This window comes from Zea mays, chromosome 9 (genome assembly GCF_902167145.1).
Source record: "Zea mays cultivar B73 chromosome 9, Zm-B73-REFERENCE-NAM-5.0, whole genome shotgun sequence".
NCBI classification, from domain to species: Eukaryota; Viridiplantae; Streptophyta; class Magnoliopsida; order Poales; family Poaceae; genus Zea; species Zea mays.
In genome coordinates this window covers 21,118,203-21,132,307 of record NC_050104.1, presented here as the reverse complement: position 1 = coordinate 21,132,307, position 14,105 = coordinate 21,118,203, and the positions used below count along the sequence as shown (strand labels likewise).

Genomic DNA, 14,105 nt, shown 5'->3' with positions numbered 1-14,105 from the left:
ATAATCAGAGAACAAGATCACAAGAAGGTATTATAGTAGATTAGGGTTTATGGTTCGAACACAGATCACAAACATAGATCACAAGAACAGGTTAAGCACTTACCAAAGCCGGAGCACCAAATCGGTCCCTCACAGGTACAATCACAGAGCAAGAAGGCAATAGAGTAGATTAGGGTTTGGGATTGAGCACAGATCACAAGAACAAGCACCAGATTAAGAAGTCTCAAACTCGTCGGAGACGTCGACTAGAGGAAGAAGAAGACGAACATCGAAAGCTTACCGTAACGGCGTAACCAAATCCGTGACCGAACAACCAGCCAAGCAACCACCAGGTGAGGGGAAGCCAGAGCCCAGAGGTGGAGGGAGCGGTGGAGGACCCTACCGGAGGGCGGAGGCTCGAACCCGGAGGCGAGGCGGCGGCGGAGTCGAACAGTGAGGCGGCGGTGGAGACGAATCGACGAATCACCCCCCAAAATCGCCCCTAAATCGCAGACGGAGAGAAGGAGGGCGAGAGACAACAGGCGAGGCAAGCGAGTGAGACTGACGAGGCGGGGCCCGATGGGGGGGAGGGGGCGACGTGTTTTAGGTTAACAAACAAAGCGGGCTAACCGTGCTTCCGGGATAATCGGGCTGTGCCCGTGCCGGCCCAGCGTGCCCGGTGCTCGGCCCAGGCACAACAGTACCCATCGGGCCATGCCGTGCCGTGATGTCCCGATTAGCCCGACACTATTGGCCATCTATAGTTTGGGGCGACTAAAGTTTAGTGACTAAAATTTAGTTACTTTTAGTCACTAAATAAGCAAACATGATAGCTAAAGTGAGGTGACTAAACTTTAGTTCGCAATGACTAAAAGGGACTAAATTAGGATTTTTACCTTATTTGTCCTCTACACTTTCTTCTTGCAGCAAACATCCACTAATTAATAGGGGTAATACAGTCATTATTCTCAACAATTAATGTTCTTTAGTCCGGTTTAGTCACTAAAACCAAACAATGTACTTTAGTGACTAAACTTAGTCACTAAAGTTTAGTCTAGTGACTAAAGGAACCAAACGGGTAGTAAGGCCCAGTTTGGTAGTCCCTAAATAGCCGAACACAGGGACTAAAATATGGACTAAACTGTTTTATTATCTAGTCCCTCAAGGGATGACTAAAAGGGACTAAACCATATTAATTCCACTTTTTGCCCTTCTTTATTTCAGTTGCACTAATGGCGGGAGAATACTAAAAGGTATTTGGTCCTCTTATGATTCATTTAATATTTTTTAAATATTTTTAGTCCCAGAACCAAACAGGGTAGGGACTAAACTTTAGTCTTCCAACTAAATTTTAGTCCCTAGACTAAAGGAAACCAAACGGGCCCTAAAAGTGAAAAAAATAGAACAGTGCAGCTACACACAAGTTAACAGCAACTTTATGGTCCACAATTATACTGTCAGAACAAATGCTTACAGAAGAATTTCAATTACATGGATGATCAGGGGCAGAGCACTCCTGCACTTGAATTGCAAATTGAAACTACGCACACATGTAATGTCAGTCAAACTACAACTGAAACTTGAATTAGATGTACTGGCACAATGCCATGAAGCAAGGCCATGACCGAGCAGGACCACTGAAACCTGGCTTCAGCTTACCACGACGACCTGCTAGGCACATTCAGTTCGAGAAAAATGTGTATCATAACCAGCAGCACGAGGAAGAGAATGGTAGACTGCAAACCATCCACCGTGTCTCTCGTGATTTTGCTAACAAAAGGAGTTCTGCCACTTCATGCACACCAGACCCAGTAAGTTGTCTTACGCGGAAAGATCTTTTGCCGGACATACACATCAGTCTTCAGTGAGTGGTTAATGGAACTTCTCAATACTTTCGTTGTGACACGAGTTCTTCAAGCTGGCTCGTACAGGCCTAGCATGTGCCCATCGATGCATCGCAGTGCTGCAACCTGCGTTGGAAGAAACATGAAACGTCATGTAAATGATTCTGCGTCCTGAAATACATAAATGGAAATCGTGGGAATATAGAGACAATACTTTTCCATGGATCTCATACTTGATTGGCCCATCCAACTCGGCTCCCAATGCCATTAGCTTCGATACGGCACTGTTTATGTCTGGTACAGTGAAGGAGAGCATTGAAGAATAGACTCTCTGCGATGCAAGATTACTGCAAGCATGTACAGAATATAAGATAATAGTTATGAATTTATGATTTCATGCACTGGCCAATTGGGGGGGGAATCCCCTATGTGTTTTTGTGTAGCTTATGTTTATGTGATGATGGAATTTGAAATCCACACAAAAAACTGAGAAAAGCTCCAAGGAGAGCAATTTCTTTTGACTCTTGGGGGGGTCACTTGTTTTCATGCACTGCCTTTGACATAGCAAGATTGTAACGAGGACTATGAAATGTATTGGAGAGTTGAAGTATCATTTTCAAGCAATGTTTGGGATTTTTTTCCCAAGAACTGGCAACCTCCCAGATCCAACACTTCAGAGCTGTTATGTTTATAGGGTCACAAAGTTTGTCCAGTATGTTTTGGTCTACTTTTCCATGGATCTCATATTTTCATGCGATAGATCCAACACTCCTTCCATACAATTCACTTTCAGAGTTATTTTCTTTATGGGGTCACTAAGTTTGTGTTGTATGTTATGTTCTTTGGTACATGTCCTATTGTAAGTCTGACCAAGCTGATCAACATAAAGAACTTTTACTCGAAAGTCTGAGCTTGCTCAAAGCCCACTATCAACCTGCAGTGCAAATCATTGCCCACAAATGAAGGATTCGTTGACATTTTCCATTTGGCGGGCACTCCTACACACAAAAACAAGATTAGTTTAGCGTCCCCCCCCCTCCCCAGGATGCAGCGAAGCTAGCCTGCCTCACTACTCCTCTATGTTGATAGATGTTAGTGAAAATAAAAAGAAGGAATTTTGAACCGCCAGATCGACAGATCATATCCACAGAAGAAGTTACTGGGTACTTATAGACGCCACAAGGTTAACCACATTTGGAATGCAAGAGCTGAGAAGTGCAATTTGTTTGCATGGATTCTCATTCAGAATAAGCTGCTCACTGCCAACAATCTAGCCCGCCGTGGATGGCCACACCAAACCTCTTGCTCGCTCTGCCAAGGACCTATAGAACCTAAAATCCACCTCTGCTTGCAATGCCCTTTCGCTCTCGATATCTGGAACCAGATCCTCTCCTGGGAAAGGGCTGGTCTTACTGCAGCAAGTAGACCCATCAAATTTCGACAGCATCAGCGAGTGGTGGGTTTGACAACCTCTCTCATCACAAAAGACTGAAGAAGAGACTTCGATGGAATCACGATCTACATCATGTTCATGTGGAACATTTGGAAAGAGCGTAATTAAAAGGATTTTCGAGAATAGCTCACTGTCGGCGTTGTAGCCTTGCAGGTGGGTGCAGGGAAAATAAAAGAGTCTTTCGCTGTATAGGAGTGCTGATGTTCACTAGCAGCCTCGCCTATTGTGTTTGATATTCTCTTAGTTTCACCTGCGGGTCTTTTTATGCAGGAGGAGGTGTGCTCCTGGTGTGTGTGAGATCTGTGATCATGTTTCTATAACTCTTTTCCCTCTTCAATGAAGGCATAGCTCCTACCATTTGCTTTCAAAAAAAATATCCGCAGGAGAAGTTCCAGGGCAAGGTATCTCGAGCCAAAGTTGACACGACTGTCATATGAAAACTGACTTGATTCTTCACTAATCTCGCAGCCCATCACCCAAGTTTTCAGAACTTAAATAAAACCAAGTGCTGCACACACACATTTCATCGAACACATGAACCTCACACAAATCCGAATCCGCATCCATCTGAAGGCCGAAGTTATACGAAGAGGATAATAATACGAGGAGAGCGCGGTATAAACAAACAGCAGTAGCCGCACCTGTCGTTGGTGTGCATGAGTGCGAGCTTGAGCGGCCCCGACTGCAGCTCGGCCCAGCGGAGCGTGCAGACATTTACACTGAAGTCGAGACCCTCCGAGTAGAACCGTGCTGCCCGCGGTACGTCCCGGTGCAGCTGCAGCACCCACCGGAGCGTCGCCGCCGCCATTCCCCACCACCTCCCTCCCCAGTGGCGGAGCACGACCTAAAAATAAGGTATGGCAATGACAAAAATATATCTTGCAGTAAAACAAAATTTAGTATAAAAACATTATTAAGAAGTACCTTAGATGAAGAATTCCTTGTAGATTATATGTCAAATCAGTAACTTAACCAAATATAAGTTGTCAAACAAAGAGCAAGCATACATTAGCATTAAAATAAAGAGCTAAATTTAATAAAAAAATGTATAGACAATATTGTTACACATAACACAACTACCTCTTTCTAGAGCCTTTCTTTTTGCCGACCTTGCTGAGCTTGAATCTATTGCAATTTGCAACTGCAGGGCAGCTAAATTTGCAAATAGCAAGCAACAAAGCAAGCAGAAACTGCAAGCAGCAACGCGGCCAACGCAACTACGCGAGCAACTAAGCCAACTAGCCAAAGCCAAGCAACCAGGCAAGCAGCCGGAGCACTGTAGAAGGCTAGCAAGCAGCAAATTGAGCAAAGCAACTTAGCAAGCAGTCTGCACTATAAACTACACTAGCCTTGCAGAACTCAGAGGGAACGAATAGAGTAGTGCTGGGAGTTTAGTGGGTCGAGGTAGCTGAAGAGCAAACAAACACGCTGTTCGGTGTTCGCCGCTCTCCCATTTCACCGAGAAAGAAGGGACTAATGAGAAGAGAGAGCATGGAGGCAGGGGCAGGGAGGAGAGGGATCCCCTCGCTGCTGAAATCGCCGGCGGCGCGGGCTGATGAATCCGGAGGAGCCACTTCGCCGCAGCAGGAGCACATCGCCTCCGATATTACCCAGGTGAGGCACTGAGGCCCAATCTTATCTAGCTAGTCTCTCCGTCCTGGGCTCCTCACATCGCTTTCTGACTTTTTTTTTTGTCCAGTTTATTTTCTTGCTAGCTTGCTTGCATTTCCTTTGTGCGTGTGTGGAAGATTTGTTTCCATGTATTTTCAGTGCTAGTTTGAGCTGCCATGATACATGTAAAGTTTGAGTTGCCATGATACATGTAGATCAATCCCAGTTCCCCTGCTGCAGCTTGTAGGATGGACGCCACTGGTAGAGCTGAAGAGAATAGCCCAGAAGGACAACGTCGACGCCCGAGTCGTCGGCAAGCTGGAGTGCTACCAGCCCCTCTGCTCCGTCAAGGACCGCAGCGCTCTGAGGTATTACCTACTATCTATGGTTCGAGCTCCTACGACGCTGGTCATTTTTTTTTCTACCAATGTCCAGTCGTGTGGCTGTCATGTTCTTCACAGAATGATCGAGGACGCAGAGGAGAGAGGGCTGATCTCGCCTGGCGCCACGACGCTGGTCGAGCCGACGAGCGGCAACATGGGCATAGCCCTGGCGTACATCGATCTGGCCCGAGGCTACAGGTTCGTCGCGGTCATGCCCGCCGAGTACTCGCTCGACAAGCAGATCCTGCTGCGGTACCTGGGGGCCGATTTGGTGTTAACCGGTAAGGAAGTGAAGGTTGCAGCTCATCGCCATCGATGTCCGTTGGTTTCGCGTTTGCAGGACTGGCCGGCTCGGCTTTACCATGTTCTGAAATCTAACATCAAATGCCATGCTGTTTTTTTTTTCAGATCCTGCGCTTGGCTTCCAGGGACAGCTCGACAAGCTGGAACAGCTCAGGAAAGAAATACCCAACGCGCACGTTCTTGACCAGTTCGCAAACGCGGCGAACCCTGAAGCGCACTTTAGATGGACTGGTAGTGCCGATCTTTGCACAGGAGCATCTGATCTCATAAGAGAGTGATAAATGAACTTGCCTGTGAAACATTAGCAGATTTTTTTCGGAGCAGAAAATGCCATGCATGCTGTATGACACATCACCTCTGTTCGTCTGTGATTAGGGCCTGAGATCTGGAAGGATACGGCAGGCAAAGTCGACATCTTCGTGGCCGGCTCCGGCACGGGAGGCACGGTCTCTGGCGTCGGCAGGTACTTGAACAGTAGCGGATCCAGGATTACTCTAAGAGAGGGGCTACTAAGCTAAGTCTATAAATTTTTTTAAACCAAATAAAAAATATATAATTGATGTTTAATATGACACAAGAAGCAAGATATAATTTAAACATTTAAAATATTTTAATCTTAATATCTACAAACATATTACGCTTAATATAGCATAGCAGTTGTTATTCATCCATTCATCACAAACCAAATATGAGGTTACTACCAAATAAATAATTAAATTAAAACTTCAAATAAACTTTGAATCACAAACCTCTCCTTGGCTCACGTGCTCACGGTCACAGGCTCACGGGCTCACGGTCACCGCGTGGTCGGCGGCTGGACAACGACCAGTCGGCGGCTGGACAACAACGAGTCGACGGTCGGCGGCTGGACAACGACGAGTCGGCGGCCGGCGGCTGGACAACCTGCGAGTCGGCGAGTCGGCGGCTGGACTTCGGGCGCCGGTGGGGCGAGGGGCCTGCGACCTACGGCAGTGCTCCGGCCGTCCGGCGGTCCGGCCTCCGTGCTCCGGGCGAGCGGCGCTGCGAGCTCCAGCGGTGCTCCGGGGTCTGGGCGTGGGCGGCTCCACCTCCACGGCTGGCGGCGGCTGGAGCTGGAGGGTATAGGATAGAGGAAGGATGTTCACGGGGCTGGGCGCGGCTGGAGTGGGCTGTCGCGCGGCGATGGACCTATTCGTTTTAGTGGGCCGCGACCGGGCTGCAGCCCAGGCAGCCCCGGTCGGAGATCCGCCACTGTACTTGAAGACGAAGAACCCGGCGGTGAAGGTCGTCTGCGTTGAGCCTGCTGAGAGCCCAGTCATTTCAGGTAAACTGCTAAGCCGGCCCTGCAATCATGTGAAGTTACAATGGATTTACCACACGAGTTCTTAATTGGCTTGGTAATGGCTCTGCTACAGGCGGCAAGCCTTCTCGGCACAAGATCCAGGGCGTCGGGCCGGGATTCGTGCCCAAGAACCTGGACACCTCTGTCACCGACGAGATCGTTACGGTGACCGCAGAAGATGCGATGGCGAACGCCAGGAGGTTGGCCAGGGAAGAGGGTCTGCTAGTGGGCATATCGTCTGGGGCGAATCTGGCAGCTTGCCTCAAGGTGATCAGCGCGCTGTCGCGAACTCTAGTTCGTCTGGATGGGTCTAGCTAGCTCCATGTATGCGTTTCAATTCGTGTCTTTTACCTTGTGTTTTGAATGATTAAATGTTGTTTTAGGTGGCGTCGAGACAGGAGAACCGAGGGAAGATGATCGTCACCGTGTTTCCTAGCGGTGGCGAGAGGTACATGAGCTCCGATCTCTTCGCGGATGCAAGGGAGGAGTGCGTCGCCATGACCTTCTGATCTTCTGGACGCTCTGTGCGGATCTGCAGCGGCAAACTGCTATTTCTCAGCGTGGAATGGATTTTTAGTATCGTCGATCCAATCCAGCAGCTTGCGGAGGCAGAAGATTTGGAATCCTTCTGGCAGAAAATTTACTGCGCATTTGCGTTCCATTGGCAGGAAAGACTCTGTACATGCTCTTGGGCTCTTGGCTAAGGACCTTTACAGCTTTCCTTATTTCTTCTTGGCACAGAAATTTCAGCAGAGAATTGTACCACGAGCTATAAACTGAGAGATGCCAATCAGTATCTCGTTGAGAAATAACCACCTGGCCTCTGAATAAACAACCATTTCATTTCTTCTTCTTCTTCTAGTGCTGCGAGACACACTGTCGACGAGCAACGGAAGCCTACTTCCGAGTTCCGAGCAACTATTCTATGACGATCCGTCTAGCGTTTCTTTAGTTTCTTAACCACACTTGTTCAGTTAGCAAAGTAGCTCTTTGACGTGAACACTAGTGAAGCATAGCCATTTGTCCAAACAAGATTATAGAGTAGCCACGGCCCACGGAGCTTTTTGCTGTGGGCGCACTCCACGGGCGTGACTTCGCCACAATCGGATCCCGCCGTCGGACTTCGCTACAACCGGACGGAGACAGCCATACGCTCGCTCGTTTCGAACTGTTTACACGTGAGGCAACAAACGCGGACGCTGCTCACGGCACATGACTTTTCTACCCCTGCTCGTCATTCTCACTTTTCTGCCCTGCTCCTAGCGACAGGGCCTGTCTGTTCTCCTTCCGCCGCACCACAAAACCTCCATGGATGAGCCGTCTCCCCTAGAGTTGGCCGACGGAGATGCAGTCCTATGGCTCCCAGAGCCGGCCGCCGTAGATCTAGCTCCGCAGCTCCCAGATGAGGTGGATGTGGAACCAGACGGAGTGGATCCGGCATCCCCGCTGCTCGTCGTTAGCCCCAGCCTCGTCGTGGATCCTGCCCCACCACTCCCTCTCGATTGCAAGGTGGATCGACACAGAGATGACCCCTTCCAGCCCGCCGTGGAGACGACGCTTGCCTTCCAGTCTGACACGGAGAGGATCCTGCTACTGCGTTCTCTGTCCATCCCCAGGACACAGGTGAGTTTCGAGTTTCGTTTATGTAGTCTTACATTATTGATAGAGATAAAATGCCAATTGATAGAGAAAATTGAAATCGAACCTAGATGGGATGAGGAAGGAACAGAGGGAGTTGCTAGTGAACATGGGTTGTATGTTAAACTAGGACTGCAAAAGGAGGATGAAAAGGGGAAAAAGGTTAGAGAATCTAGAGCTAAAAAGAGAGGTGTCGGCACCTTTGAAAATGAATATATTGACGATCATGAAGGGATGGCTTATCTTGAGCATATACCAGAAGACAGGGCTATCGTGTATGACTGGACGAATCCAGTGATGAAAGTTGGTGCCTTGTATCCAAATATGTCAGTGTTTCGACTTGCTGTGCGACACTATGCAATTATGAAAGAGTTTGAGCTAGGCATCGAGACTACTTCTACCTCTCGATATAGAGGGTTATGTATGGGTGATGATTGTCCCTGGAGACTTCATGCAGTGTTGGAAGTACCAGGATCAGCAACTATCATTGTATTTAATTTCTTCCTATATTATCTATATCTCCCTTTCATACTCCTTTTTTAGTACGTTGAGCTATTTGATTTACTTGATTTGGTTATTCTTTCCAGGTGACAGCGATGACAGATCGGCATACTTGTACTTCAAGTGCCAGGAGAAGGACCACCACTCCCACTAGCTCGTGGGTTGCTGGACTAGCTCTTCCAATCTTGATGAAGAAACCAAACATGGGTGCCAAAGAGTTACAAAAAGAGTTGCAAGACAAATGGAAATGTACCATTTCCTATGACACCGTTTGGAAGGGAAGAGAAAAGGCCTTTCTTGATTTGCATGGTGCTTGGGAGGACAGCTTTCGACTATTATTTAGTTGGAAGGAGGCGGTTTTGGAAAAAATGCCAGATAGTGTTATTGAGATTGATGTTCAAGAAGAGGATGGAAAGGTGTTTTTCAGTAGGTTTTTCTGTGCTTTTGGACCATGCATAAAAGGGTTTCTTCAAGGATGCAGACCATATCTGAGTGTTGATTCGACAGCTTTGAACGGTAACAGACACCACTCGCCTTGTCTCATGCATTGGAAGACGCCGGTTCATCGCAGCCTTCTGCAAGGGTAGCTGAGTCCCCTCCAAGGCAAACTAGGATAGCTGTACGCAAAATGACACCGAAGAAGAAGAAAATTTCGTCCATGATTTAAATTGTAGTTGTATGATTTGGAATGTAGTTGTACGGTTTGAATTATTGTTCTATGGTCACTTTGAATACTGTGTGATTTCAATATCCAAACTGCAGCCAGACAAAACTGCAATTGTGGACAGAAATGTTCTTCTTCTTGCTCACTGTTTGGACAAAACTGCTATGTTTTTTCTAATAATCTAGATTCATTCATGGTTGTGGCATGAGTTATAACCTTTGTCAGTTGGTCTCACTGTTTGGGTGCACAACCTTGATGATGATTTTTTTTTGAAATCCCTTGATGATGAATTGAATGGAAGCTGAGTGCCTCACTGCCTCTTCAGAGTTAAAAATGGACTGAGAAACATAGCAGTGGTGGCGGTGGGTTACAGAGAGAGGACGGTGGATGGAGTGGAGCCTGCATCTCATACAGGAGAAAGGGGGTTCGGATACAGGAGAACGAGAAGGAGCAGGGGCAGAAAAGTCCTATGCCATGAGCAGCATTCGTGTTTGTTGTGCACGCGCAAACAGTTCGAAACGAGCGAGCGTATGGCTGTCTCCGTCCGGTTGTAGCGAAGTCCGACGGCGGGATCCGATTGTGGCGAAGTCACGCCCGTGCAGTGCGCCCACAGCAAAAAGCTCCGGCCCACGGGTTAGTGTGGGGCTGCAGGCCTGCAGCTACTAGCCTACAACAAATATCTACGAGCTGCACTGCAGGGTACGCTCGTCTGTGTCTGCCTACTCCCTCCTCCGGCTCCCGCGAAGCGACTCCAAGAAGCAGCAGGAGCGTCGAGCTCGAGCAGCAGCCATGGATGGCGAGGAGGTTGGCAGGAGGGGTATTCCTACTCTGCTGAAGCCGTCTTCCTCCTCCAGCGACGGCAGTGCCGGGGAACAAGAGCACATCGCTTCTGACGTCACTCAGGTGCTACCCTCTCTTGCCACCCAACCTTTTTGGCTCTAATCTCCTCCCTGCTCCCGTTTGTTGCTGCTGCTACTAGTGGTTGAATTAGAGATTTGACTGTTCTTGCGCAACGGTTTCCCTCAGCTCATAGGATGGACGCCGCTGGTCGAATTGAAGCGAATCGCCAGCGAGGCTGGGATCGATGCGCGGATCGTCGGCAAGATGGAGGCTTACCAGCCACTTTGCTCCATCAAGGACCGCTCTGCTTTGAGGTCCCATCCTTTTCCTTTCCCTTTCTCTTCTCCGGCTGCAAACCCAACAGAATATGTCTGTGTGTGTCGAGCGCTGCAGTTCTTTCTGTTTTCTTCTGAAGAGTGACACGAGACGCACGCCTGCGCTGACACTTCTCTTCCAATTTTCCTTCCTGTGAAGAATGATAGAGGATGCTGAGGAGAGGGGATTGATTTCGCCTGGAGTCACAACACTGGTGGAGCCGACGAGTGGTAACATGGGGTTAGGGTTGGTCCTCTTCGCTATTCAGAGAGGTTACAGGCTCATTGCAGTCATGCCGGCTAAATACTCGCTTGACAAGCAGATCTTGCTGAGGTTCATGGGCGCGGAGCTATACTTAACTGGTACTGTGATTAGTTGAAAGAAAGCTATGGCATCACCTTTACTTGTCAAATTCCCTTGATTAAGAAATTTATGATGGGTGGCCTTCTTCCTTCGGGGTCTACTGTATGTGCAGATCCGGCCCTTGGCTTTCCGGGCATGTTTGACAAAGTTGAACAGCTCCGAAAACAGCTGCCAAATGTACATGTTCTGAACCAAGTCACGAACAAAGCGAATTCTGAAGCCCACTTCAGATTGACCGGTATGGATACAATAGCATGTGTTCGAACGATGCTTATACCTCAGTGAACAGTAGCTGTTGCTGGTCAGGATGTGCAGCTTAATGCTATCTTGTTTGTTGTTGCTACATGGGTGCCATAACACCTTGCCTACTGTCGTTTACAAACACAGGGCCTGAGATCTGGAAGGACACGGCAGGCAAGGTGGATGTATTCGTAGCCGGTTCAGGCACAGGAGGCACTGTTTCTGGCGTCGGGAAGTATCTGAAGATGCAAAAGCCAGGCGTCAAGATCATCTGCGTTGAGCCTGCAGAAAGCCCAGTGATTTCAGGTAGTGCTACACAGATGCAGAAAGAGCAGTTGACTCGAAACAATCTTTTCGAAGCCTTGAGCAGCGGCCTTACAAAAATACAGTATTTGCTAGTATAAGAATTAGCACTGCATCTGCACATTGGTAAGCATTGGTGTTCTTCAGGTGGCGCGCCTGGCAAGCATAAAATCCAGGGAGTAGGCCCAGGGTTTCTACCTGAAGTTCTGGACACCTCGGTCATCGACGAGACCGTCACCGTGAGCACCGAGGAGGCCATGGCGAATGCGAGGAGGCTGGCCAGGGAAGAGGGCCTGCTCGTGGGCATTTCTTCCGGAGCAAACCTGGCAGCTTGTTTGAAGGTTCGTACACACACATTCTAGCTAACTGACTCTTCTTCTCGCGTTCCAGCTTCCCTGGCTGAAGGTTCGTACAGTGATCCTTTTAAGTGCGTCTTCAGGTCGCTTCGAGACAGGAGAACAAGGGCAAGATGATCGTCACTGTGTTCCCAAGTGGCGGCGAGAGATACATCAACTCCGACCTCTTTGCAGATGTGCGAGAGGAGTGCATTGCCATGACATTTTGATCTTCCTTTTTTCTTTTGGACACTTTGGTCTGAATGGTGTCAGCATTCTCCACACCACACAGACATATTTCCAGGACATGGTGTTGTAAATTTAGAGAAATAAGTGACATGCTTTCTACATATTTAAATAGATTAAATATACTAATTCCAAATAAAACAAGCATATAACTCAGATAAATGCCATATGTAATTATAACAGCAATGAACAGTAGCAATTCCAGGACATGAAAACATGTAATATAGCTACTCAAATCCATTTGCAAATTAAACATGGCAAGTAGATGAAGAAGGCAGATTAAACAAATAAACATGATTGTTTATATTAAAATATTGCTCTCAAAATAGCGGGTTGCTGCAATAGACAGCCCTCCAACGCTAAAGGGTGATCAAAGATCCTCGACTAACGTGACAGTCCTATCTTACCAAATCAGGGTTTTAGATCAAATATTATGAGCCTAGAAATCAAGCATGAATATTAAGATCAAAACAGTGTGCATAAGAATTAAGGAACAATAATGAACTTAAATAATCAGCTTGCACAATAGTAAGAAATAACTAGGCACAAATAATATCAATGCTGAAAATAACAACACACTAAAACCCAGACTGTCACGTCGTCTCACTACACCGCTATCATCATCGAGCACATAATCCGCCCATAAATTGTGCAATCACACCCAAGTAAATAATACTAGCAGATTGCACAAAATTATTCAATAAATAAATAGAGGCAACGGGTAACTCACAGCACGTAGATTGTCTACGTGGGAAGACCAGCTCAGCGAACACGAGGTTCTGTCCCAGAAAACCAATTCCGCCGCCCACGTCCGGACCTGCACGGCGGGAGGTTGACGGAGATACTGGAGCCGCTGCCGGAGCCGAGGGAGACGTCCTCGGCACCAGCCCGAGAAGAGGAACACCGCGCAGCAGGGAGCCCAAGCACCAGGCCACGGTTAACAGCGATCAGAGGAACACAGCACCACACAGGGACCGAACGGATCGATCAACTTGTGACTGGAACAGCAAACTGGAGAAAGAAAAACCGAGAGGAGCCGAGGGCTCGCAGTGTTTTGCGTGCTGCTAAACAGGGGCAAGACACCATACTTATGGAGCCGAGAAGGGGAGCGGTTGCACCAGGAGCGCCATGGATCTCGGGCAAGTTTCCAACAGCCTGCAGAGCGCCGCCGCCCGGAACGCGGCTTCGCTCCTGCCTTTCCTGTTTCCAGCCGCCACTGCTCCCCTACAGCCCTAATCCCTCTGCTATTCCATGTGCTATCGCACGCATGCCAGCCGGCTGGGTTGGGCTGCTCGGCCTTTGGGCCTTGTAGCGGCCCAGCTCGGCTGGCCATTACCTTTTTTTTAAGTGAAAATCATTTACATGGACAACAATCCCCACCATTTTCACTCTTGTTTTCTGATCAATGTCATTGAGCTCCCGTACTGTTTATATACTACTTTTTGGCAGAGGTACTTGTTAGGTTTGAACCAAAGCCTATCCTAGTGTACTCCAACCCTGCACGAGTAAGCGGAGGACTACGCCTTGATCCACAAACCCTAGTGTGAGAATCTTTGCACAAAAGGCACATAGTACTAGGCAGATTATCTACTTCTCTTACGGGGCAGGGCGTTACGGTCATGCCCTTTAATATCTATTCATGAGCTCACTAGAGAGAAAACCCCATTCTCTCCTGGACTGCGACCCCACAGTCAGCTCATATAGGTGAAATCGTTAAGGAAATTCTGTAGGACAATTTCCCTGCTTATAGCATTGACTTCATTAAG

The 14,105-nt window shown here is 48.0% G+C and overlaps 3 protein-coding genes across 6 annotated transcripts; 2 read left to right on the top strand and 1 right to left on the bottom strand.

The window, feature by feature from the left end:
• Nucleotides 1-1,393: 1,393 nt before the first annotated feature.
• On the bottom strand, nucleotides 1,394-6,708 carry LOC100279050 (uncharacterized). 4 transcript variants are annotated; one of them, XM_035962482.1, is made up of 5 exons: nucleotides 6,323-6,708; nucleotides 4,201-4,243; nucleotides 3,918-4,120; nucleotides 2,038-2,170; nucleotides 1,394-1,949 (listed from the first exon to the last, which is right to left on the bottom strand). In XM_035962482.1, exons 3-5 carry the CDS (start codon nucleotides 4,082-4,084, stop codon nucleotides 1,893-1,895), a joined length of 357 nt encoding a protein of 118 aa, XP_035818375.1. In that variant the 5' UTR covers nucleotides 4,085-4,120; nucleotides 4,201-4,243; nucleotides 6,323-6,708; the 3' UTR covers nucleotides 1,394-1,892. The 4 variants fall into 4 exon arrangements, with proteins under 4 accessions (XP_035818375.1, XP_020399571.1, XP_020399572.1 ...); XM_020543982.2 differs by lacking the exon at nucleotides 6,323-6,708 and adding an exon at nucleotides 4,357-5,351 and having other exon boundaries at nucleotides 1,404-1,949; XM_020543983.2 differs by lacking the exon at nucleotides 4,201-4,243 and having other exon boundaries at nucleotides 1,404-1,949; nucleotides 6,323-6,684.
• On the top strand, nucleotides 4,723-9,902 carry LOC103638079 (cysteine synthase). The gene is made up of 9 exons (XM_020543985.3): nucleotides 4,723-4,890; nucleotides 5,128-5,255; nucleotides 5,349-5,551; nucleotides 5,679-5,804; nucleotides 5,949-6,047; nucleotides 6,796-6,876; nucleotides 6,968-7,161; nucleotides 7,278-8,517; nucleotides 9,120-9,902. The coding sequence occupies exons 1-8, from the start codon at nucleotides 4,753-4,755 to the stop codon at nucleotides 7,401-7,403; spliced, it is 1,095 nt and encodes a 364-aa protein (XP_020399574.1). The 5' UTR covers nucleotides 4,723-4,752; the 3' UTR covers nucleotides 7,404-8,517; nucleotides 9,120-9,902.
• A 457-nt stretch (nucleotides 9,903-10,359) lies between these two features.
• Nucleotides 10,360-12,442, top strand: LOC100216991 (uncharacterized). The gene is made up of 7 exons (NM_001329482.1): nucleotides 10,360-10,600; nucleotides 10,724-10,851; nucleotides 11,012-11,214; nucleotides 11,328-11,453; nucleotides 11,603-11,761; nucleotides 11,906-12,099; nucleotides 12,198-12,442. Exons 1-7 carry the CDS (start codon nucleotides 10,487-10,489, stop codon nucleotides 12,321-12,323), a joined length of 1,050 nt encoding a protein of 349 aa, NP_001316411.1. The 5' UTR covers nucleotides 10,360-10,486; the 3' UTR covers nucleotides 12,324-12,442.
• Nucleotides 12,443-14,105: the final 1,663 nt, after the last annotated feature.

Coding starts and splice junctions, on each gene's coding strand:
- LOC100279050 (XM_035962482.1), bottom strand. CDS start 4,084: ATGGCGGCGGCGACGCTCCGGTGGGTGCTGCAGCTGCACCGGGACGTA. Junction 2,171..3,917: donor CTCATGCACACCAACGACAG/GTGCGGCTACTG, acceptor ACATGCTTGCAG/TAATCTTGCATCGCAGAGAG. Junction 1,950..2,037: donor AGTATGAGATCCATGGAAAA/GTATTGTCTCTA, acceptor CTTCCAACGCAG/GTTGCAGCACTGCGATGCAT.
- LOC103638079 (XM_020543985.3), top strand. CDS start 4,753: ATGAGAAGAGAGAGCATGGAGGCAGGGGCAGGGAGGAGAGGGATCCCC. Junction 6,877..6,967: donor TGAGAGCCCAGTCATTTCAG/GTAAACTGCTAA, acceptor GCTCTGCTACAG/GCGGCAAGCCTTCTCGGCAC. Junction 7,162..7,277: donor ATCTGGCAGCTTGCCTCAAG/GTGATCAGCGCG, acceptor ATGTTGTTTTAG/GTGGCGTCGAGACAGGAGAA.
- LOC100216991 (NM_001329482.1), top strand. CDS start 10,487: ATGGATGGCGAGGAGGTTGGCAGGAGGGGTATTCCTACTCTGCTGAAG. Junction 10,852..11,011: donor AAGGACCGCTCTGCTTTGAG/GTCCCATCCTTT, acceptor CTTCCTGTGAAG/AATGATAGAGGATGCTGAGG. Junction 11,215..11,327: donor CGCGGAGCTATACTTAACTG/GTACTGTGATTA, acceptor CTGTATGTGCAG/ATCCGGCCCTTGGCTTTCCG.